General features: G+C 49.3%; 1 protein-coding gene across 2 annotated transcripts in view; it reads right to left on the bottom strand.

Annotated features, from left to right (window-relative positions):
• The window catches only part of TRIP11 (thyroid hormone receptor interactor 11), a 109,107-nt gene that overhangs the window by 13,295 nt on the left and 72,244 nt on the right, over positions 1-23,568 (bottom strand). For both annotated transcript variants that reach the window (XM_063948577.1, XM_063948576.1), the window contains exons 12-16: positions 20,706-20,846; positions 19,566-19,759; positions 19,312-19,475; positions 18,493-18,596; positions 13,815-13,914 (exon numbers count right to left, since the gene is read on the bottom strand). In XM_063948577.1, coding sequence (XP_063804647.1) covers positions 13,815-13,914; positions 18,493-18,596; positions 19,312-19,475; positions 19,566-19,759; positions 20,706-20,846 — 703 coding nt within the window. The remainder of the gene's footprint in view (positions 1-13,814; positions 13,915-18,492; positions 18,597-19,311; positions 19,476-19,565; positions 19,760-20,705; positions 20,847-23,568) is intronic.

Genomic DNA, 23,568 nt, shown 5'->3' with positions numbered 1-23,568 from the left:
CAGTCGGGAGTTAAACTATTCACAAATTCTAGATAATATAATAGGATGAATGTTTTACACGACTTACTATACAAAGGATCACAGAGATAATTAGATGTAATACAGTAACAGCAGCACAGAGTGTGTCAGCTAAACGTTATAATTTAATGACATGACCTATGATTATGCACCAATTGCAATCTCCACAGCGCGACGGCCAATCAGCACAAAGAGAAGTTATATTCCTAGAAATCCATTTCTACATAGAACAATGGCTTCTATCAATGACCTGAGCGCCTCTAATACCTGTGGTACAAGTCCACGCTGGGACTTCTAGTTCATAAACAATGGGAAAGCCACAGCCGCATGATGGTTCATTAAAGTGCATAATAAAACACAATCAATACAATGACCTTGGCCCTAAAAGCTTACAATCTAATTGCATACAGTAGGCATACATGTCAGGGAAATTAAATGCACACTGTCTGTAATCTACAAATGCGCTGCTCAGATATCCAAACTGCGGTGACTGCAAGGGTTAATAGACTGATCACCGTGAAACGTCCAGCGCGCGCCCTCACTCATTTAGACGCACATAATCCTGCACCTTGGAAAGATATTATCAGCAGCGTCTCAGGCGAGTACATTCCAGCGGGGGATAGAGTACAGGAAAAGCAATTTGCCTTTAAAATTCATTTTATTACTCAGGCTCTAACAAAACGTCAGGTTTCACTCGTGGAGATAAATCCACATCCCGTTACTGCGCAGGCTGGAGCCAAGTCACAGGGGGGACGTTACTTTATGCGGCCTTGCACACTGCGCAGTTTAGCACCACACTATGCAGTCTCCTAATTATATCGCATGTAATAAATCTATAATTTATGCCCTACATCTATCTGCCATATAATCTTGTTCACACACATGTAGCGCACCTGTGTGTACTGACAGTAGCGCTGAACAGTGTTGTCACACCAAATACAAGGACTCTGGCCTCTCTGCCCAGCTGGGCTCAATGGTCATGGATTGTTCAAGAGGCAGAGGCTGCCTTATCCATTATCCCAGAGGGGCGAGAGGTAAGTGAGCCTCCACTGTTCACACCCACATTCAGGCACACCTCTTGCGTCACTCCACTACACACCTGCGCAATTTCCACGTCTATCGTCTGCGTTCCATCTCTGATTAGTTGGGGAACACTAGGGGAGTTTTGCATAGAACATTTGACCAAATATCTACCTAACTCCCCCCTGATGTTCCCCGACTGACACAGGAGAACAATGTATTCCTGACTAGCATAAGCCATACATTAATCATTAAGAATAACACAGGTAAGAACTGGACATATCATTCCCTCCAACCCTTCCCCAGCAGCGCCACCCCCAGGTGAGCCGCGGCACAACAACCCAAGCTCAGCAGATTTAAGAAATGATGACACAACAGTCACACAATCCCAGAGCACAGGGTACCCAGCATACACACTATGCAATATTCCCAACAATGACACAGTGTCCATTGTATCCAATTCATTGCTGCTCCTGTACACACTACGCAATTACCATGTAGAACAGCGGCAGACTTCAGAGTCCAACATGTGTGGTCCCGCGTACACACTACACGATGCGCAGCACATTGTACATCACATCGTCCATTCTGACGTGCAGTGCACAGTACATCCCATCGTACCGCCTGACGCGCAGCGCATAGTACATTGCATAATCCCGCCTGACGCGCAGCACATAGTACATCGCATCGCCCCGCCTGACGTGCAGCGCATAGTACATCACATCGTCCCGCCTGACGCGCAGCTCATTGTCATCGCATCGTCTCGCCTGACGCTCGGCGCACAGTACAATGCATTGTCCCGCCTGACGCGCAGCGCACAGTACATCGCATCGTCCCACCTGACGTGCAGCGCACAGTACATCGCATCGTCCCACCTGACGCGCAGTGCACAGTACATCGCATTGTCCCACCTGATGCGCAGCGCACAGTACATCGCATCATCCCGCTTGACGCGCAAGACACCTGACGCGTGGCACACTGCACACATGACGCGTGGCACATGAGATGGGGTGATGTTATGTGCTATGCGTGTAGACCAGTGGTTCTGTTCCGTGGTACCCTGGGGTGCCTCGGGACACTTGTATCGGTGGTCCAGGACCAATTAAAATGATTTATGGGCAATGTAATTTGCATAACCAGCGCTGGCGCCTGCCAGTCACAGACTCTGTGGATACACAGAAGTGAATCCTGGTCCTCACCACACAATTACACCTGAGGATGACAAATCATCACAAATTACTTCATTTAATATTTCTTTCTAAATTTCTCAGTAAGATACTTTTGGCCTCGAGGCGCCGGGAAAATAATGATGATACTCTGGGGCGCCGTGATCAGAAAAGACTGGGAACCACTGGTGTAAACAATAGATTGTCTGTACACATTATACGAGGGACACTGACGCCACCTGCTCTTCCCAACACTCCAAATACAGGGTCTGCAAGTCAGTCTTCCTGCTTATCACACACACACACACACACACACACACACACACACACACACACACACACACACACAGAAATACACACACGCTCAGACACAGGGACACACAAACACACAGAGACATACACAGACACACATTCAGACAAACACACAATCACACACAGAAATACACAATCACACAGAGACACACATTCAGACAGACACAATCACACACAGAAATACACACGCTCAGACACAGGGACACACAATCACAGAGACATATACACAGACACGCATTCAGACAGACGCACACGCTCAGACACAGGGACACAATCACAGAGACACACATTCAGACAGACACACACAATCACACAGAGACATACACACAGATACATTCAAACACACAATCACACACAGAAATACACGCTCAGACACAGACACACAATCACACAGAGACACACACAAAGAGACACACACATTCAGACAGACACACACACACACTCAGACACAGAGACACACAATCACACAGACACACACACACAGAAATACACACACGCTCAGACACAGGGACACACAATCACAGAGACATACACACAGACACATACATTCAGACAGACACGCTCAGACACAGTGACGCACAATCACAGAGACATACACACAGACACACAATCACACAGAGACACACAGACACACATTCAGACAAACACACAATCACACACAGAAATACACAATCACACAGAGACACACAATCACACATAGAAATACACACGATCAGACACAGGGACACACAATCACAGAGACATACACACAGACACACACGCTCAGACACAGGGACACACAATCACACAGACATACACACAGACACACACACACACACATTCAGACAAACACACAATCACACACAGAAATACACGCTCAGTCACAGAGACACACAATCACACAGACACACACACACACACAAAGAGACACACATTCAGACAGACACGCTCAGACACAGAGACATACACACACTTTCAGACAGACACGGACACACAATTACAGAGACATACACACATTCAGACACACAATCACACATAGAAATACACACTCTCAGACACAGGGACACACAATCACACATAGAAATACACACGCTCAGACACAGGGACACACAATCACAGAGACATATACACAGACACACACGCATTCAGACAGACGCACACGCTCAGACACAGGGACACACAATCACAGAGACATACACACATTCAGACACACAATCACACATAGAAATACACACTCAGACACAGGGACACACAATCACACATAGAAATACACACGCTAAGACACAGGGACACACAATCACAGAGACATATACACAGACACACACGCATTCAGACTGACGCACACGCTCAGACACAGGGACACACAATCACAGAGACACACACATTCAGACAGACACACACAATCACACAGAGACATACACACAGATACATTCAAACACACAATCACACACAGAAATACACGCTCAGACACAGACACACAATCACACAGAGACACACACACAAAGAGACACACACTCAGACAGACACACACACTCAGACACAGAGACAGAGACACACAATCACACAGACATACACACAGAAACACACACATTCAGACAGACACACAATCAGAGACACACTCAGACACAGAGATACACAATCACACAGACATACACACAGAGACACACATTCAGACAATCACACACAGACACACAATCACACAGACACACGCTCAGACACAGACACACGCTCAAGACACAGAGACATACAAAGAGACACACACACTCAGACACAGAGACACACTATCACACATAGAGACACACACAGAAGTAGACACACACAATCACAGACACACAATCACAGAGACACACGCTCAGACACAGACACACAGTCACACAGAGACACACACAGAAGCAGACACACGCTCAGACAGACACACAATCACACAGACATACACACAAAAACACACACACATTCAGACAGACACACAATCACAGAGACACTCAGACACAGATACACAATCACACAGAGACATACACACATTCAGACAATCACACACAATCACACAGAGACACACGCTCAGACACAGACACACACATTCAGACAGACACGCTCAGAGACACACAACCACACAGAGACATACACACAGAGACAGACATTCAGACAGACACACACGCTCAGACACAGAGACACACACTCAGACACAGAGACACTATCACACATAGAGACACACACAGAAGCAGACACACACAATCACATACACACAATCACAGAGACACACGCTCAGACACAGTCACACACACAGAAGCAGACAGACACGCTCAGACAGAGACACAAAATCACACAGAGACATACACACAGAGACACACGCGCAGACACACAATCACACATAGAGACACACACACAGTAGCAGACACACACACACTCAGACACAGAGACACACTATCACACATAGACACACACAGAAGCAGACACACACACAATCACACAGACCTACACACAGACACACATGCACAGACACACAGTCACACAGAGACACACACAGAAGCAGACAGACACACGCTCAGACAGACACACACAATCACACAGAGACACACACAATCACACACACGCGCAGACACACAATCACACATAGAGACATACACACACATGTAAATGCTTCTGACCTGACCCAGTCTGGGTCCTCTCCCCTATAACACACTGAGCTGCATCTCTCAGTATCACACTCACATCAGCCATTACATACTCTCTTTGGCAGCCACACAGAACGCTCTTGTAACGCCACCCATTCACTTTCCAAGTGTACAGACATCTCTAATAGTAACCAAGTCTTCTAACCCATGACAGGTCTTCTACTCTTCCATCCGCCTCCCTGCTACACCGGTACCACCTCCGCCTTTCTCCATCACAGCCCATGACCCCTACGTCAAAGACAAACTCACCACCATTTGGTGGGACTGTCCTATGCCAGACACTGTATTCCCTATCTCCTCCACCCCCAGTGCTTCATCCCCCTAACCAAGCATTCATCTCATCTACCCCCTCTTAGCTGCCCCCTCTCCATCTCTCCACTTTCTATCCATAAGTGCATCACCGTGTCTAAGCTCAGGTGTTCACCAACCTTCCCCCCACAGGTACATTCCCATCCTCCTCTAAACACACACACTTGTGTCACTGTCACCAATTCTAAAAGTTATAATGCTACCCTACACTCCCCGTCTCTTCCGTATGCCTCTACCCTTTACCACCTCTCACTTACATATTGATGCTCTGCAATGGGGCTTCTGACCACAATATTTCAGAGACCTACCTCCCAAAACCAATCCAGAGGCCAACTCCAGCCAAGTCTAAGGATGCCTTCACTTCTACACCCTCATTCTTAGAGTCACTTTTAAGGGTCACCTCTACACCCTCATTCTCCTGGTATCACTATTAAAAAGTCACCTCTACACCCTCATTCTCCTGGTATCACCTCCACACTCTCATTGTCCTGGTATTACTTCTAAGGGTCACCTCTACACCCTTATTCACCTGATATCAATTCTACACCCTCATTCTCCTGGTATTCTACATCCTCATTCTCCTGGTATCACTTCTAAAGAGTCACCTCTACACCCTCATTCTCTTGGGAGTCACTTCTAAGGGTTACCTCTACACCATTATTCTCCTGGAGTAACTTCTAAGGGTCACCTCTACACCCTCAATCTCCTGGAGTCACTTCTAAAGGGTCACCTCTACACCGTTATTCTCCTGATATCACTTCTTCACCCTCATTCTCCTGAAGTCACTTCTATGGGTCACCTCTACATCCTTGTTCTCCTGGTATTACCTCTACACCCTCATTCTCCTGGTATTACTTCTAAGGGTCACCTCTACACCCTTATTCTCCTGACATCAATTCTACACCCTCATTCTCCTGGTATCACTTCTAAAGGGTCACCTCTACACCCTCATTCTCTTGGAGTCACTTCTAAGGGTCACCTCCACACCCTCATTCTCCTGGTATCATTTGAAAGGGTCATCTCTACACCATCATTCTCCTGGTATCACCTCTACACCCTCATTCTCTTGGAGTCACTTCTAAGGGTCACCTCTACACCCTTATTCTCCTGATATCAGTTCTTCACCCTCATTCTCCTGGAGTCACTTCTAAGGGTTACCTCTACACCCTAATTCTCCTGGAGTCACTTCTAAGGGTCATCTCTACACCCTCATTCTCTTGGTATCACTTCTCATTCTCCTGGTATCATTTTCTAAGGGTCACCTCCACACCCTCTTGGTATCACTTCTAAAGGTCACCTCTACACCCTCATTCGTCTGGTATCATTTCTAAGGGTCACCTCTACACCCTCATTCTCCTGGTATCATTTCTAAGGGTCACCTCTACACCATCATTCTCCTGGTATCACTTCCAAGGATCACTTCTACAGCCTCAATCACTTGGAGGTACATCGGGTTACAGAGCAGTGTAAATGGGTAACCTGGGCTGTCTGACCCGGGTCCCGCTCACTGCATAAGGAGAACCATATTATGTCATCTCCAGGCAGAGGTAAGCCCCGGAATTATCCTGTGTCCTGCCTGTGATGTGAACGGATTTCAAGCTGCTGTGACACGACCTGAAACCTGTGTTCAATGACCCAGGTTGGACCCAGGAATGCAGTATGAAAGGGGTATATGCGGTCTCCGCAAGGATGTCTCAACGCTACTGATAGCATAACATGCCCAAGTTATACTCCTCACCTCCCCCTGGCACCTCCAACAGCCTCAGTGCCGCCACAATCTCCTCAGTCTCTCCAACACACTGCCATGATGTGACCTATGGCTCTGCAATCTGCGTAACTTCTCTCCCAGTATTATTACCTCCACATTCCAAATATCGCTAGAAAAAGCCCTTTTCTTACCCAAGTTTCCACATTAATCTCTCCTCCTCCTATGGTCTGGCATTCCCTTCACCCCAATGCATCCTGAGGCAAAACGTCTGCGCCTCTCCCGCCAGCCTACACTACATATCCATAACACTGGCTCCCCATGATGTCCTTCAGAATACTAATCACAGCCACTGTGAGTGCCTGTCTCACTCAAAATGTGCATCTTATTCACATAAGTAAAACAACTGGGAGTGACACAAGTACAACACCAGCCTGCAGTGATCATGTATCACTTCTACACCCTCATTCACAATCTGATGTGCGACATTTGCACACCTGTATGCGACTGACTCTGAATTTGCTGCATCTTTTTCTCACGCCTAGATCGGTTGTGCTTTGCCTGTGACGTTGTACGTGTGTTATACCAATCTCTGTGCGGTTACAGTGCGCAGCCCAGCATTATCCAGTGCACTGTGATGCGGCGTCTGCGCTGCACTAAGACGGAAAATGTCAAGAAAACTATGGTACGCAAGTCCTCTCGGCGCGGCTCAGTTGTGCAGGGCATCTTGCGCCGCATAGCATATGGACAACCAGTGAGGACACACCTGTACCTGATCTCAAATCCTCGCCCTGCCAGTGACCAGTGCCTCCTCTCCGATAACCACGACTCAGAGACTCTAACACCAATGGAATTTCCTACTATGCTTCATTATACGTTCACCAGGCATCCAGATCTCGTTACTGGAGGTTACCCTACTCCCACCTACCTACACTCATCACTCCTGTCCCATTTCCCAGCGCTCTCCTTTGATTGTAAGCTCCTTGGTGAGCAGAGCCTTCCTTCAGCTTTGCTTCATATCGGCATTTATCCAGCGGATATAACCCTGGTTTGATGTACGCTCTATTGTATAAATGTCCGACGCAGCACAGAACTGCGGTGCCTCACAATTATACAACAATAAAAGATGGTATAATAATAAAGTATACACACACACAGAGCTATCTCTATTTATATTCATTGCATGTTTGAGGGAGAGGAACGGTTAATACATAGAAATTCCTCAGTCTGTGCATTCAAGTACTTGAAAGTTTCCAGCTCTGAAAATGAGCAAATCTTCATTAATCTTCTCGCAACACAAACACGTCTGGTTATGGATTTCCCGTCTAGTCAGCCTAATGCGTTTGGGACATGGGACTTTTTTTTCCTTTTCCTAGTCTAATATCAACATTTACACAGCTTAATCTACTAGGAATAACAATTAGTGCTCAATTAAGGGAAATAACTCAGCTCTAATCTGATCATTAAACATTTCTGAAATATCACAGGAAAGGAGAATGTGAAAAATAATGCACATGTAAGACCCCACTCGGTAACAGTGGGCGGAGTGACACAGCTGTGTGCTACTAGCCTGGTCAGATAAAAGGGGGCGGAGTGATACAGCCCTGTGTAACTAGCCCTTTCAGATAATAAGGGGCGGAGTGATACAGCTCTGTGTGATAGCACCGTCACAAGAAAAGGGGCGGAGTGATACAGCTCTCTGAGTGACTAGCCCGGTCGGATAAAAAGGGGTGGAGTGACACAGCTCCGTGTAACTAGCCCGGTCACAGGAATAGGGACGGAGTGATAAAGTTCTGTGTGACTAGTCCTGTCACAGGAAAAGGGGCGGAGTGATACAGCTCTGTGTGACTGGCTCGGTCACAAGAAAAGGGGCGGAGCGATACAGCTCTGCGTAACTAGTCCTGTCACAGGAAAAGGGGCGGAGTGATACAGTGCTGTGTGACTAGCCCTGTCACAGGAAAAGGGGCGGAGTGATACAGCTCTGTACAGCTCTGTGTGACTAGCCCTGTCATAGAAAAAAAAAAGGGGCGGAGCGATACAGCTCTGCGTAACTAGTCCTGTCACAGGAAAAGGGGCGGAGTGATACAGTGCTGTGTGACTAGCCCTGTCACAGGAAAAGGGGCGGAGTGATACAGCTCTGTACAGCTCTGTGTGACTAGCCCTGTCATAGAAAAAAAAAAGGGGCGGAGTGATACAGCTGTGTGTGACTAGCCCTGTCAGAAGAAAAGGGACGGAGTGATAAAGCTCTGTGTAGCTAGCCCTGTCACCGGAAAAGGGGTGGAGTGATACAGCTCTGTGTGACTAGCCCGGTCACAGGAAAAGGGGTGGAGTGATACAGCTCTGTGTGACTAGCCCGGCCACAGGAAAAGGGGTGGAGTGATACAGCTCTGTGTGACTAGCCCGGTCACAGGAAAAGGGGTGGAAAGATACAGCTCTGTGTGACTAGCCCTGTCACAAGAAAAGGGGTGGAGTGATACAGCTCTGTGTGACTAGCCCGGCCACAGGAAAAGGGGTGGAGTGATACAGCTCTGTGTGACTAGCCCGGTCACAGGAAAAGGGGCGGAGTGATACAGCTCTGTGTAACTAGCCCTGTCACAAGAAAAGGGGCGGAGTGATAAAGCTCTGTGTAACTAGCCCAGTGACAAGAAAAGGGACGGAGTGACACAGCTCTGTGTGACTGGCCTCCTGTCACAAGAAAAGGGGGGAGTGATACAGCTCTGTGTAACTAGCCCTGTCACAGGAAAAGGGGCTGAGTGATAAAGCTCTATGTAACTAGCCCTGTCACAGGAAAAGGGGTGGAGTGATACAGCTCTATGCGACTAGCCCGGTCACAGGAGAAGGGGCGGCGTGATACAGCTGTGTGTGACTAGCCCTGTCACAGGAAAAGGGGTGGAGTGATACAGCTCTGTGTAACTAGCCCTGTCACAGGAAAAGGGGCGGAGTGATACAGCTCTGTGACTAGCCCCGTCACAGGAAAAGGGGTGGAGTGATACAGCTCTGTGTGACTACTGTGTGACTAGCCCTGTCACAGGAAAAGGGGCGGAGTGATACAGCTGTGTGTGACTAGCACGGTCACAAGAAAAGGGGCGGAGTGATACAGCTCTGTGTGACTAGCCCTGTCACAGGAAAAGGGGTGGAGTGATACAGCTCTGTGTAACTAGCCCTGTCACAGGAAAAGGGGCGGAGTGATACAGCTCTGTGTGACTAGCCCTGTCACAGGAAAAGGGGTGGAGTGATACAGCTGTGTGTGACTAGCCCTGTCACAGGAAAAGGGGTGGAGTGATACAGCTCTGTGTAACTACCACTGTCACAGGAAAAGGGGCGGAGTGATACAGCTCTGTGACTAGCCCGGTCACAGGAAAAGGGGCGGAGTGATAAAGCTCTGTGTAACTAGCCCGGTGACAAGAAAAGGGGCGGGGTGACACAGCTCTGTGTGACTGGCCCCCTGTCACAAGAAAAGGGGGGAGTGATACAGCTCTGTGTTACCAGCCCTGTCACAGGAAAAGGGGCGGAGTGATAAAGCTCTATGTAACTAGCCCTGTCACAGGAAAAGGGGTGGAGTGATACAGCTCCATGCGACTAGCCCGGTCACAGGAGAAGGGGCGGAGTGATACAGCTGTGTGTGACTAGCCCTGTCACAGGAAAAGGGGTGGAGTGATACAGCTCTGTGTAACTAGCCCTGTCACAGGAAAAGGGGCGGAGTGATACAGCTCTGTGACTAGCCCGGTCACAGGAAAAGGGGTGGAGTGATACAGCTGTGTGTGACTAGCCCTGTCACAGGAAAAGGGGCGGAGTGATACAGCTCTGTGTGACTACTGTGTGACTAGCCCTGTCACAGGAAAAGGGGCGGAGTGATACAGCTCTGTGTGACTAGCACTGTCACAAGAAAAGGGGCGGAGTGATACAGCTCTGTGTGACTAGCCCTGTCACAGGAAAAGGGGCGGAATGATACAGCTCTGTGTAACTAGCCCTGTCACAGGAAAAGGGGCGGAATGATACAGCTTTGTGTAACTAGCCCTGTAACAGGAAAAGGGGCAGAGTGATACAGCACTGCGTGACTAGCCCTGTCACAAGAAAAGGGGCGAGTGATACAGCTCTGTGTGACTAGCCCGGTCACAGGAAAAGGGGCGGAATGATACAGCTCTGTGTAATTAGCCCTGTCACAGGAAAAGGGGCGGAGTGATACAGCTCTGTGACTAGCCCGGTCACAGGAAAAGGGGTGGAGTGATACAGCTGTGTGTGACTAGCCCTGTCACAGGAAAAGGGGCGGAGTGATACAGCTCTGTGTGACTACTGTGTGACTAGCCCTGTCACAGGAAAAGGGGCGGAGTGATACAGCTCTGTGTGACTAGCACTGTCACAAGAAAAGGGGCGGAGTGATACAGCTCTGTGTGACTAGCCCTGTCACAGGAAAAGGGGCGGAGTGATACAGCACTGCGTGACTAGCCCTGTCACAAGAAAAGGGGCGAGTGATACAGCTCTGTGTGACTAGCCCTGTCACAGGAAAAGGGGCGGAATGATACAGCTGTGTGTGACTAGCCCTGTCACAGGAAAAGGGGTGGAGTGATACAGCTCTGTGTAACTACCACTGTCACAGGAAAAGAGGCGGAGTGATACAGCTCTGTGACATACCCCGGTCACAGGAAAATGGGCGGAGTGATAAAGCTCTGTGTAACTAGCCCGGTGACAAGAAAAGGGGCGGAGTGACACAGCTCTGTGTGACTGGCCCCCTGTCACAAGAAAAGGGGAGAGTGATACAGCTGTGTGTGACTAGCCCTGTCACAGGAAAAGGGGCGGAGTGATAAAGCTCTATGTAACTAGCCCTGTCACAGGAAAAGGGGTGGAGTGATACAGCTCTATGCGACTAGCCCGGTCACAGGAGAAGGGGCGGAGTGATACAGCTGTGTGTGACTAGCCCTGTCACAGGAAAAGGGGCGGAGTGATACAGCTCTGTGACTAGCCCGGTCACAGGAAAAGGGGTGGAGTGATACAGCTGTGTGTGACTAGCCCTGTCACAGGAAAAGGGGCGGAGTGATACAGCTCTGTGTGACTACTGTGTGACTAGCCCCGTCACAGGAAAAGGGGCGGAGTGATACAGCTGTGTGTGACTAGCACTGTCACAAGAAAAGGGGCGGAGTGATACAGCTCTGTGTGACTAGCCCTGTCACAGGAAAAGGGGCGGAATGATACAGCTCTGTGTAACTAGCCCTGTCACAGGAAAAGGGGCGGAGTGATACAGCACTGCGTGACTAGCCCTGTCACAAGAAAAGGGGCGAGTGATACAGCTCTGTGTGACTAGCCCTGTCACAGGAAAAGGGGCGGAATGATACAGCTCTGTGTAACTAGCCCTGTCACAGGAAAAGGGGCGGAATGATACAGCTCTGTGTAACTAGCCTTGTCACAGGAAAAGGGGCGGAGTGATACAGCTCGTTGTGACTAGCCCTTTCACAGTCAGATAAAAATGGGTGTCCATAGGTAGCTTTGCCATAGTTACAAGCCCTCCATGGATCAGCTTTGCACATGCACAGACTGCGGCCTCATTAGCCATCGGCCGTTCACCAATGGTGGCCTCCCTGCAATAGTAACACTAGTCACCATCAAACCAACAACGGCCAATCCTACCACTGCTGTGGTGATTCCTGGCAGTAAGAGCAGAGGGGGACATCTCTGCCGGGGCCCAGGGAGGACAGGAGTTCTTGGGGTCCCCCAGTGCCCTAAATTGCTGAAGTAAGGGGGAATAAGCCCAAATTATGTTGTGAGAAGGAAACACCAAACAATGCAGGCGCAAACAGCCCCTACAGAGGGGAGAATCACCCATGAAACGAGGGCATGAGCCAGTCATGGAGAGAAGGAAGCGGATACTCCTCATATGCAAAGGCCACAAGTAGCCGGTAGCAGGAGGGTAACTGCAGGGGCAGCGTGGCTAAATGTGAGATGCAAGTCCCGCAATAAAGGAAAATAGGGGATGAAACCATAAGTGAAGGAGGGTGAGGTATCCCAAAGGGGAAGAGATGCAGAGGTGTGTTATGGCAGAGTGAGCGCAGTTACAGAGATGCAGCGCAGCGACAGAGATGCGGCGCAGCGACAGAGATGCGGCGCCGCCGCGCCAAGAGATGCAGAGGTGTGTGATGGCAGAGTGAGCGCAGCGACAGAGAGATGCGGCGCCGCGCCAAGAGATGCAGCGCCGCGCCAAGAGATGCAGCGCCAAGAGATGCAGAGGTGTGTGATGGCAGAGTGAGCGCAGCGACAGAGAGATGCGGCGCAGCGACAGAGATGCGGCGCCGCCGCGCCAAGAGATGCAGAGGTGTGTGATGGCAGAGTGAGCGCAGCGACCGAGAAGCAGCGCCGCGCCAGAGAGAAGCAGCGCCGCGCCAGAGAGAAGCAGCGCCGCGCCAGAGAGAAGCAGCGCCGCGCCAGAGAGAAGCAGCGCCGCGTCAAGAGACGCAGCGCAGCGATAAAGAGACGCAGCGATAAAGAGACGCAGCGATAAAGAGACGCAGCGATAAAGAGACGCAGCGATAAAGAGACGCAGCGACAAGAGACTGAGCGCAACGACAAGAGACGCAGCGCAGCAATAATGGTATGCAGCGCAGTGACAGGAAGCAGAGGTTACATATGCCACATTCATCTCACCTCGTCTCCGCAGCTCCTCTATCTGCTCCTCTTTAAGGTCCAGCTGTTCGGTCAGTCGGGACGCAGCTTCCAGGGCACAGTTGGCTTCGTCTAAACTTTCCTAGGATGGAAATACAGTATGCTGTAATCCTCCCATCTAGGTGCATTTCCCTCTACTGCTTCGGACACATCCTCAACTAGAATTATTTTGATATAACACCACCATGTTATGCAGCGCTGTACAGAGCATGTAATTCACATCACTCTGAGACGAGGCTGATAGGAGGAAAATAAGATTTTAAACCTACCGGTAAATCTTTTTCTCCTAGTCCGTAGGGGATGCTGGGGACTCCAGAAGGACCACAGGGTATAGACGGGCTCTGCAGGAGACATGGGCACTCTAAAGAACTTTTAGTATGGGTGTGCACTGGCTCCTCCCTCTATGCCCCTCCTCCAGACCTCAGTTAGAGAAACTGTGCCCAGAGATGGACAGTACGAGGAAAGGATTTTTGTTAATCCAAGGGCAAGATTCATACCAGCCACACCAATCACACCGTATAACCTGGAATATACGCAACCAGTTAACAGTATGAACAAAAAACAATATCAGTCAACGACCAATCTTAACTGTAACATAACCCTTATGTAAGCAACAACTATATACAAGTCTTGCAGAGTTTCCGCACTGGGACGGGCGCCTAGCATCCTCTACGGACTAGGAGAAAAAGATTTACTGGTAGGTTTAAAATCTTATTTTCTCTTACGTCCTAGAGGATGCTGGGGACTCCGTAAGGACCATGGGGTTTATACCAAAGCTCCAAACCGGGCGGGAGAGTGCGGATGACTCTGCAGCACCGATTGAGCAAACGCGAGGTCCTCCTCAGCCAGGGTATCAAACTTGTAGAATTTTGCAAAAGTGTTTGAACCCGACCAAGTAGCTGCTCGGCACAACTGTAATGCCGAGACACCTCGGGCAGATACCCAGGAAAAGCCCACTTTCCTAGTGGAATGGGCCTTTACTGAATTTGGTACCGGCAATCCAGCCGTAGAATGAGCCTGCTGAATCGTGTTACAGATCCAGTGAGCAATAGTCTGCTTAAAAGCAGGCGCGCCAACCTTGTTGGCTGCATACAGGACAAACAGAGCCTCTGTTTTCCTAACCCGAGCCGTCCTGGCTACGTAAATTTTTAAGGCCCTGACTACATCCAGGGACTTGGGAGTCCTCCAAGTCCCCCGTAGCCACAGGCACCACAATAGGTTGGTTCATATGAAAAGAAGAAACCACCTTAGGCAAAAATTGAGGACGAGTCCTCAACTCTGCTCTATCCATATGAAAAATAAAGTAGGGGCTCTTGTGAGACAAGGCCGCCAACTCTGACACCCGCCTTACAGATGCCAAGGCCAGCAACATGACCACTTTCCAAGTGAGAAATTTTAATTCCACCGTTTGAAGAGGTTCAAACCAGTGTGATTTAAGGAACTGTAACACCACATTAAGGTCCCATGGCGCCACAGGTGGCACAAAAGGAGGCTGAATGTGCAGCACTCCCTTTACGAAAGTTTGGACTTCTGGGAGAGAAGCCAATTCCTTCTGAAAAAATATAGATAGGGCCGAAATCAGTACCTTAATGGAGCCTAATTTTAGGCCCATATCCACTCCTGTCTGTAGGAAGTGGAGAAAACGGCACAGATGGAAATCTTCCGTAGGAGCATGTTTGGTTTCACACCAAGATACATACTTCCTCCAGATACGGTGATAATGTTTCGCCGTTACTTCCTTCCTAGCCTTTATCAGAGTAGGAATAACTTCCTCCGGAATACCTCTCTCAGCTAGGATTCGGTGTTCAACCGCCATGCCGTCAAACGCAACCGCGGTAAGTCTTGGAACATGCAAGGCCCCTGCTGCAACAGGTCTTACCTGAGAGGAAGAGGCCACGGATCTTCTGTGAGCATTTCCTGAAGATCCGAATACCAGGCCCTTTGAGGCCAATCTGGAACCACGAGTATTACTTGTACTCTGTTTCGTTTTATGATTCTCAACACTTTTGAGATGAGAGGTAGAGAAGGGAACACATAGACAGACTGAAAAACCCATGGTGTCACCAGGGCGTCTACCGCTACTGCCTGAGGGTCCCTTGACCTGGCACAATACCTCCGAAGCTTTTTGTTGAGGCGTGACGCCATCATGTCTATTTGAGGAAGTCCCCAAAGACTTGCTATCTCTGCAAAGACCTCTTGATGAAGTCCCCACTCTCCTGGATGGAGATAGTGTCTGCTGAGGAAGTCTGCTTCCCAGTTGTCCACTCCCGGTATGAAGACTGCTGACAGAACACTTACGTGATTTTCCCCCAAGCGCAGAATTCTGGTGGCTTCCGCCATTGCCACTCTGCTCCTTGTCCCGCCTTGGCGGTTTACATGAGCCACGGCTGTGACGTTGTCTGATTGAATCAGAACCGGTAGGTCGCGAAGAAGATACTCCGCTTGTCGTAGGCCGTTGTATATGGCCCTCAATTCCAGCACGTTGATGTGTAGACAAGCCTCCTGGCTTGACCATAGTCCCTGAAAATGTCTTCCTTTTGTGACTGCTCCCCATCCTCGGAGGCTCGCGTCCGTGGTCACCATAACCCAGTCTTGAATGCCGAACCTGCGACCCTCTAGAAGGTGAGCACTTTGCAGCCACCACAGGAGAGACACCCTTGCCCGGGGGGACAGGCTTATCTTTTGATGTAGGTGTAGATGGGACCCCGACCATTTGTCCAGAAGGTCCCACTGATACGTCCTCGCATGGAACCTGCCGAAGGGGATGGCCTCGTAGGCTGCCACCATTTTTCCCAGAACTCGAGTGCATTGATGAACAGACACTCTTTTTGGTTTTAGCAGGTCCCTGACCATGTTCTGGAGGTCCTGGGCTTTTCCTATTGGTAGAAAAACATATACTTTCTTTCTAGGAGCTCAGGAGAGCCCCTAGTGTGCATCCAGCTCGGCCGGGCACAGAAATCTAACTGAGGTCTGGAGGAGGGGCATAGAGGGAGGAGCCAGTATACACCAGATAGTACCTAATCTTTCTTTTAGAGTGCCCAGTCTCCTGCGGAGCCCGTCTATTCCCCATGGTCCTTACGGAGTTCCCAGCATCCACTAGGACGTCAGAGAAATATATATTAACAGTGTAATACACTCACTGCGCCTAAATGTGCCCCCCCCTTTCTTTCAGCCCTGTGTCACCGATCTGCAGGGGAGAGTCTGGGGAGCCAGCTTCTCTTCAGATCACTGTGGAGAAAATGGCGCTGGTTAGTGCTGTGGGACCAAGATACGCCCCCTGTAGTGGCGGGCTTCGGTCCCGCTCAAAATTACAATTAATGGAGGGGGATGTACATATCTACTGACTCCGCAGCCCATATGTGAAAAATGCCAAAACAGAAGTTTATATTGCTGCCCAGGGTGCCCCCCCTGCGCCCTGCACCCATCAGTGCCTGTCAGTGTGTGTAACGTGTGGGAGCAATGGCGCGCAGCGTTACCGCTGCGTGCTTACCTCAGTGAAGATCTGAAGTCTTTTGCCGCCTTAGAAGTCTTCTTTCTTCTTATACTCACCCGGCTTCTATCTTCTGGCTCTGCGAGGAGGACGGCGGCTCGGCTCTGAGACGAACGGCACGGGGAGACCTGCGTTCCCATCCCTCTGGAGCTAATGGTGTCCAGTAGCCTAAGAAGCAGAGCCTATCATTTAAGTAGGTCTGCTTCTCTCTCCTCAGTCCCACAATGCAGGGAGCCTGTTGCCAGCAGTGCTCCCTGAAAATAAAAAACCTAACAAATATACTTTCTGTCGGGAAACTCAGGAGAGCTCCCTGTAATGCACCCAATCTCCTCTGGGCACAGTTTCTCTAACTGAGGTCTGGAGGAGGGGCATAGAGGGAGGAGCCAGTGCACACCCATACTAAAAGTTCTTTAGAGTGCCCATGTCTCCTGCGGAGCCAGTCTATACCCCGTGGTCCTTACGGAGTCCCCAGCATCCTCTAGGACGTAAGAGAAATTGCCAATAGCAACCAATCCCATTCTACCTATTATTTACCTGAATGTACTTGATAAACATAGCTAAAAGCTTATTGGTTGTTGAAGGCATCACTTCCATTTGTTCTATATACATGGTTTGATATCACTCCCCCTCTGTGTGTGACTATTTAATCAATTCCATCCCTGTCCCGCGTCATGGGAAACGGCCAATAGATCAGTATATCAGTTACTGATGCGGCAGGAGCAGCAGCCATACACGCAAGGAGTGTAATATCACACCGGAGGGCCCGACAGCGGAGCAGCAGCAGATCAGCCTGGAACAGAACCGAAGGCAGGCATGACCCTGCTAGCTGAGAGCAGGAGACTGAGCTGTGTCTGCGCCGGACCAGGACATCACGAAGGACAAAATGGTCCTCGCACGTCTAATGCTCCAGAAATGGCGGTCGCGCAGAAACTGCTGGCAAAAGATGGTTTCCGTGCTGCCCACAATAAAGATGTATGTATTAGGAACGATCCTGGCACATGGCTGTGGGCATTTAACTGGTCGCAACGATTAGCCCGCCACCTCTGGAGCAAGTTACTACTCCCTACACAGCCTGTGTCCCAGTACAGAGACTGGGAGGAGAGCGTCCGAGCTGCACAGACCAGGAGGATTATGGGACACTGAGCGCATGGTGTCAGGGTCTGATCTTACCTGGAGAAATAGCACTTTGTCTTCCAGTTTTTCCACTTTCTGCCTAAACTCTGTGTTCTGTCTCCTGTGTTTCTCTAGCTCGGCGGAGTACATGGCTTTCTCCTCTGTAAGACCAGACAGACACTTATATTTACACCAATGACTACACATGACACAAGGTTCTCTGGCTGGATTATCATGGTGCATCAGAATGGGCCGGTGGGCGCCACACATCACAGAAGCTGTGTGTGAGTGAAGTCTACTATATAGGGGTCATGTTTATAATTAGAGCCGATTGTCCAGCCCCACAGCTGTATTGTCAGCTTGCTTGTAAATGCAGGTACTCTCAGCTACAGTGTATGGAATGGACTAGGGTGGATAGGTCGGAATACTGTTAATTATTTAAATGTAACAGGTTTAATCTTCTATTAGAACGCAATACTTAATCATTGAAAACAGAGCATGCGTATTCCTATTAAATTACAAATTATTTTCTATCATATTTGGAAGGCCCTCTTACCAAACAATTCTAGAATGTGTCTACAAAATATGGCAGCCCGGATGGTGTAGTGGTTAGCAATGTTGCCTCACAGCACTGAGATCATGGGTCTGAATCCCACAACAGCCCTAAATGTGTGGAGTTTGTATATTCTCCCCATGCTTGAGTGGGTTTCCTCCCACATTCCAATATACTGGTAGGCTAATAGGCTCCAGACCAGAAAATTAACCTGTTAGTGCAGACTAGATGGGCCAAGTGGTCCTCATCTGTCGTCACATTCTATGTTTCTATGTAATATGCGATCTCCTATAAGAAGCAGCAGATGCATGGGAGAGACTCACCTTGCTGAAACTGCTCTAGCACCATCTGCAGGTTGGTCAGTGACAGTGCATACTGTTTGACTTGCTCCTGGGACATTGTAAACTGGAGCATGACTTCGTCTCTCTGCCTGGACACCAGATTCAGCTGCTCCTGCAAGGACTCCACCTGCATTGTAGCTTGATGACTGTGGGGCAATAAAAAAAAACAGAAAGACACGTTTTATTTATCCTACTGCAAATAAACCCAGTCCCGTGACACATCGAGCGCCAATTACCTGGCCGTTTCCACAGCATTGGATGAGGATAAGAGTCTCTCTTCCAACAGGTTAACTTTTTTCCTCAGATCTGTTTCCCTGTCCTCTGCAGCCAACGCCTCGCGGGTATAGGAGTCCTCCATCTCTAGCAGGTGATTGCGCAGTCTCTCCAACTCTTGGTTCAGTCGCTGTTCTTTCTCGCGCAAATGCTGAAGCTGAGACAATGGATCACCCGGAGAATGGACAGGTACATTAGATAAATATATCCAGCATTTCATGTCAATTAAGAGATCACGTATCATCCCAACAGAGAACTTTTCTTACAAGGTATTTAAACCCCTGTGATGCTGTCCCAGTCTCGTGACCCACGAAGTCACGTGATTAACAAGAACCTATCAGCATAATCACTTAAAGAATGCGGTCACATAATAATGTGTACAGTATCACTGGTATGAAGATGTGGTCACGTGACCAAAGCGTTGTGATCATGTGTTGACATAAAAATGAAAGGAATGCGAGACGACAATAAAGAAGGTGATGCGATTATCCCACGGGCACACGCAGGAACAGAGGCTTCCCTGTGTGCGATCCACTAAGGAGGGTAAAACATTAATAGCGTGAAATCTGAAAAAATTTGCTCAGATAACAGCTCTCGTCAGACTGTAGATCCATAAATCTATACTGAGCATTCTGCTACTAGGAGTCTGCACACCAACTGGACTTAAGTCCCTAGACTGCCCCCTAGTGGTACAAGGAAGAGATGCTCCACCAATACAGGGAAGCTGAGTGGGCATACAGTATAACATGCCAGTCACACGTAATTATGTATAAAGTTAGTTGAAGCATATTAAATCGCTCATTAACGTGCTCATTGTTCTACGTAGATGGCTGCAGATAAATGCTGTGGATTCCCTGTAATACATATTAGTCCTACCATGTAGCGTAGACTTGCCCAGACATCACTAAATAAATCCCCCCTGCATATATTTTTCATCACAGAAACTGGGTATGGGACGTGTAGTGCTGCAGCTGATGTGATGTTACCTAGAGCATGATGAAGGCCACGCTGGGACTTCTAGTTACACAAATAGCTGCAGAGCTACATATAGGCACTCCTAGTTATCCCCACAGAGAGCAGTAATCAGCCCGGGCACAGCTTACCTCATTCTGCAGAGAGGCACTTTCCATCTGCTTCTGCTTCAGCGCCAACATAACCTGGTCCCGCTCGTGCTGAAACAACATGGCCTTTTCCTGCATCGATTTCACTTCGTTTAGCAAATGGTTCAGCTCCCCGGCTTTTCCCTGTGTACGGAGACAAGCCATCATTTCACAGACACTAAATGACCCGCCTAATCAACAGTCACTGGAAGCAGGCAATTACAGGCCCAACAACAGCGCCAGGAGCTCTCAGCTTACAGAAATGGCGAATTACCAGAACCCTTGTGCAGAAACGTATTAGTATAGACCACTCTGGAGCAAAGATGATCCTATTCCAGAAGGTAAAACTGCCAAGCTACCGATTAATAGTGCACTAACAGCAGGAGAGCATTCCATCACTACATGATCTTCATGCAACACTAACCAGAGCCCTGTGTGGCCAAGGAGCTGCGTTTATTAAAGAATCTAACATAAAAGGCACTACACGGTGAGCAGACAACTGCCGTCATCCAACGCGGTGAGCAGACAACTGCCGTCACCCAACGCGGTGGGCAGACAACTGCCGTCACCCAACGCGGTGGGCAGACAACTGCCGCCACCCAACGCGGTGGGCAGACAACTGCCGCCACCCAACACGGTGAGCAGACAACTGCCGCCATCCTATAAGGTCAGCAGATGTCCGCCGCCACTCATCACGGTCAGCAGACATCTGCCACCACCGAACACGTTCAGCAGGCAGCCAACGCCACCCAACACTGTCAGCAGACGGCCAATGCCACCCAAAAAGCTCATCAGAAATCCGCTGCCACCCAACAGGGTGAGCAGATGGCCAACACCACCCAGCAAGGTGAGCAGACAGCTGCCATCACCCAACATGGTCAGCAGACGTCTGCCACCACCCAACACGGTGAGCAGAAGGCCAACGCCACCAAATACGGTAAGCAGATGGCCACTGCAGTCCAGCATAGTGAGCAGACACCCCACAACACAACCATTACAAAAAATAAGATTTTACTCACCGGTAAATCTATTTCTCGTAGTCCGTAGTGGATGCTGGGGACTCCGTAAGGACCATGGGGAATAGACGGGCTCCGCAGGAGACTGGGCACTCTAAAGAAAGATTTAGGACTATCTGGTGTGCACTGGCTCCTCCCCCTATGACCCTCCTCCAAGCTTCAGTTAGGAACTGTGCCCGGAAGAGCTGACACAATAAGGAAGGATTTTGAATCCCGGGTAAGACTCATACCAGCCACACCAATCACACCATATAACACGTGATAGGAACCCCGGTTAACAGTATGATAACAATTGGAGCCTCTGAAGAGATGGCTCACAACAAAACCCGATTTTTGTAACAATAACTATGTACAAGTATTGCAGACAATCCGCACTTGGGATGGGCGCCCAGCATCCACTACGGACTACGAGAAATAGATTTACCGGTGAGTAAAATCTTATTTTCTCTGACGTCCTAGTGGATGCTGGGGACTCCGTAAGGACCATGGGGATTATACCAAAGCTCCCAAACGGGCGGGAGAGTGCGGATGACTCTGCAGCACCGAATGAGAGAACTCCAGGTCCTCCTCAGCCAGGGAATCAAATTTGTAGAATTTAGCAAACGTGTTTGCCCCTGACCAAGTAGCTGCTCGGCAAAGTTGTAAAGCCGAGACCCCTCGGGCAGCCGCCTAAGATGAGCCCACCTTCCTTGTGGAATGGGCTTTTATTGATTTAGGCTGCGGTAATCCTACCGCAGAATGCGCCAGCTGAATAGTGCTACAAATCCAGCGCGCAATAGACTGCTTAGAAGCAGGAGCACCCAGCTTGTTGGGTGCATACAGGATAAACAGCGAGTCAGTTTTTCAGACTCCAGCCGTCCTGGAAACATAAATTTTCAGGGCCCTGACTACGTCCAGCAACTTGGAATCCTCCAAGTCCCTAGTAGCCGCAGGCACCACAATAGGTTGGTTCAAGTGAAAAGCTGAGACCACCTTCGGGAGAAACTGAGGACGAGTCCTCAATTCTGCCCTATCCATCTGGAAAATCAGAGAAGGGCTTTTACAAGACAAAGCCGCCAATTCTGAAACCCGCCTGGCCGAAGCCAGGGCCAACAGTATGACCACTCTCCACGTGAGATATTTTAATTCCACAGTCTTAAGTGGTTTGAACCAATGTGATTTCAGGAATGCCAAAACCACATTGAGATCCCAAGGTGCCACTGGGGGCACAAAAGGAGGCTGAATATGCAGAACTCCTTTGACAAAAGTCTGAACTTCAGGCAGTGAAGCCAGTTCTTTCTGGAAGAAAATCGACAGAGCCGAAATCTGGACCTTGATGGACCCCAATTTGAGGCCCAACGCCACCCCTGCTTGCAGGAAGTGTAGGAATCGACCCAGTTGAAATTCCTCCTTCGAGGCCTTCACGGCCTCACACCAAGCAACATATTTCCGCCAAATGCGGTAATAATAAGAATTTACTTACCGATAATTCTATTTCTCGGAGTCCGTAGTGGATGCTGGGGTTCCTGAAAGGACCATGGGGAATAGCGGCTCCGCAGGAGACAGGGCACAAAAAGTAAAGCTTTAGGATCAGGTGGTGTGCACTGGCTCCTCCCCCTATGACCCTCCTCCAAGCCTCAGTTAGGATACTGTGCCCGGACGAGCGTACACAATAAGGAAGGATTTTGAATCCCGGGTAAGACTCATACCAGCCACACCAATCACACTGTACAACCTGTGATCTGAACCCAGTTAACAGTATGATAACAGCGGAGCCTCTGAAAAGATGGCTCACAACAATAATAACCCGATTTTTGTAACTATGTACAAGTATTGCAGATAATCCGCACTAGGGATGGGCGCCCAGCATC

Source organism: Pseudophryne corroboree, chromosome 12, assembly GCF_028390025.1.
Source record: "Pseudophryne corroboree isolate aPseCor3 chromosome 12, aPseCor3.hap2, whole genome shotgun sequence".
Taxonomy (NCBI): domain Eukaryota; kingdom Metazoa; phylum Chordata; class Amphibia; order Anura; family Myobatrachidae; genus Pseudophryne; species Pseudophryne corroboree.
This window is presented reverse-complemented; position numbering and strand designations above follow the sequence as displayed.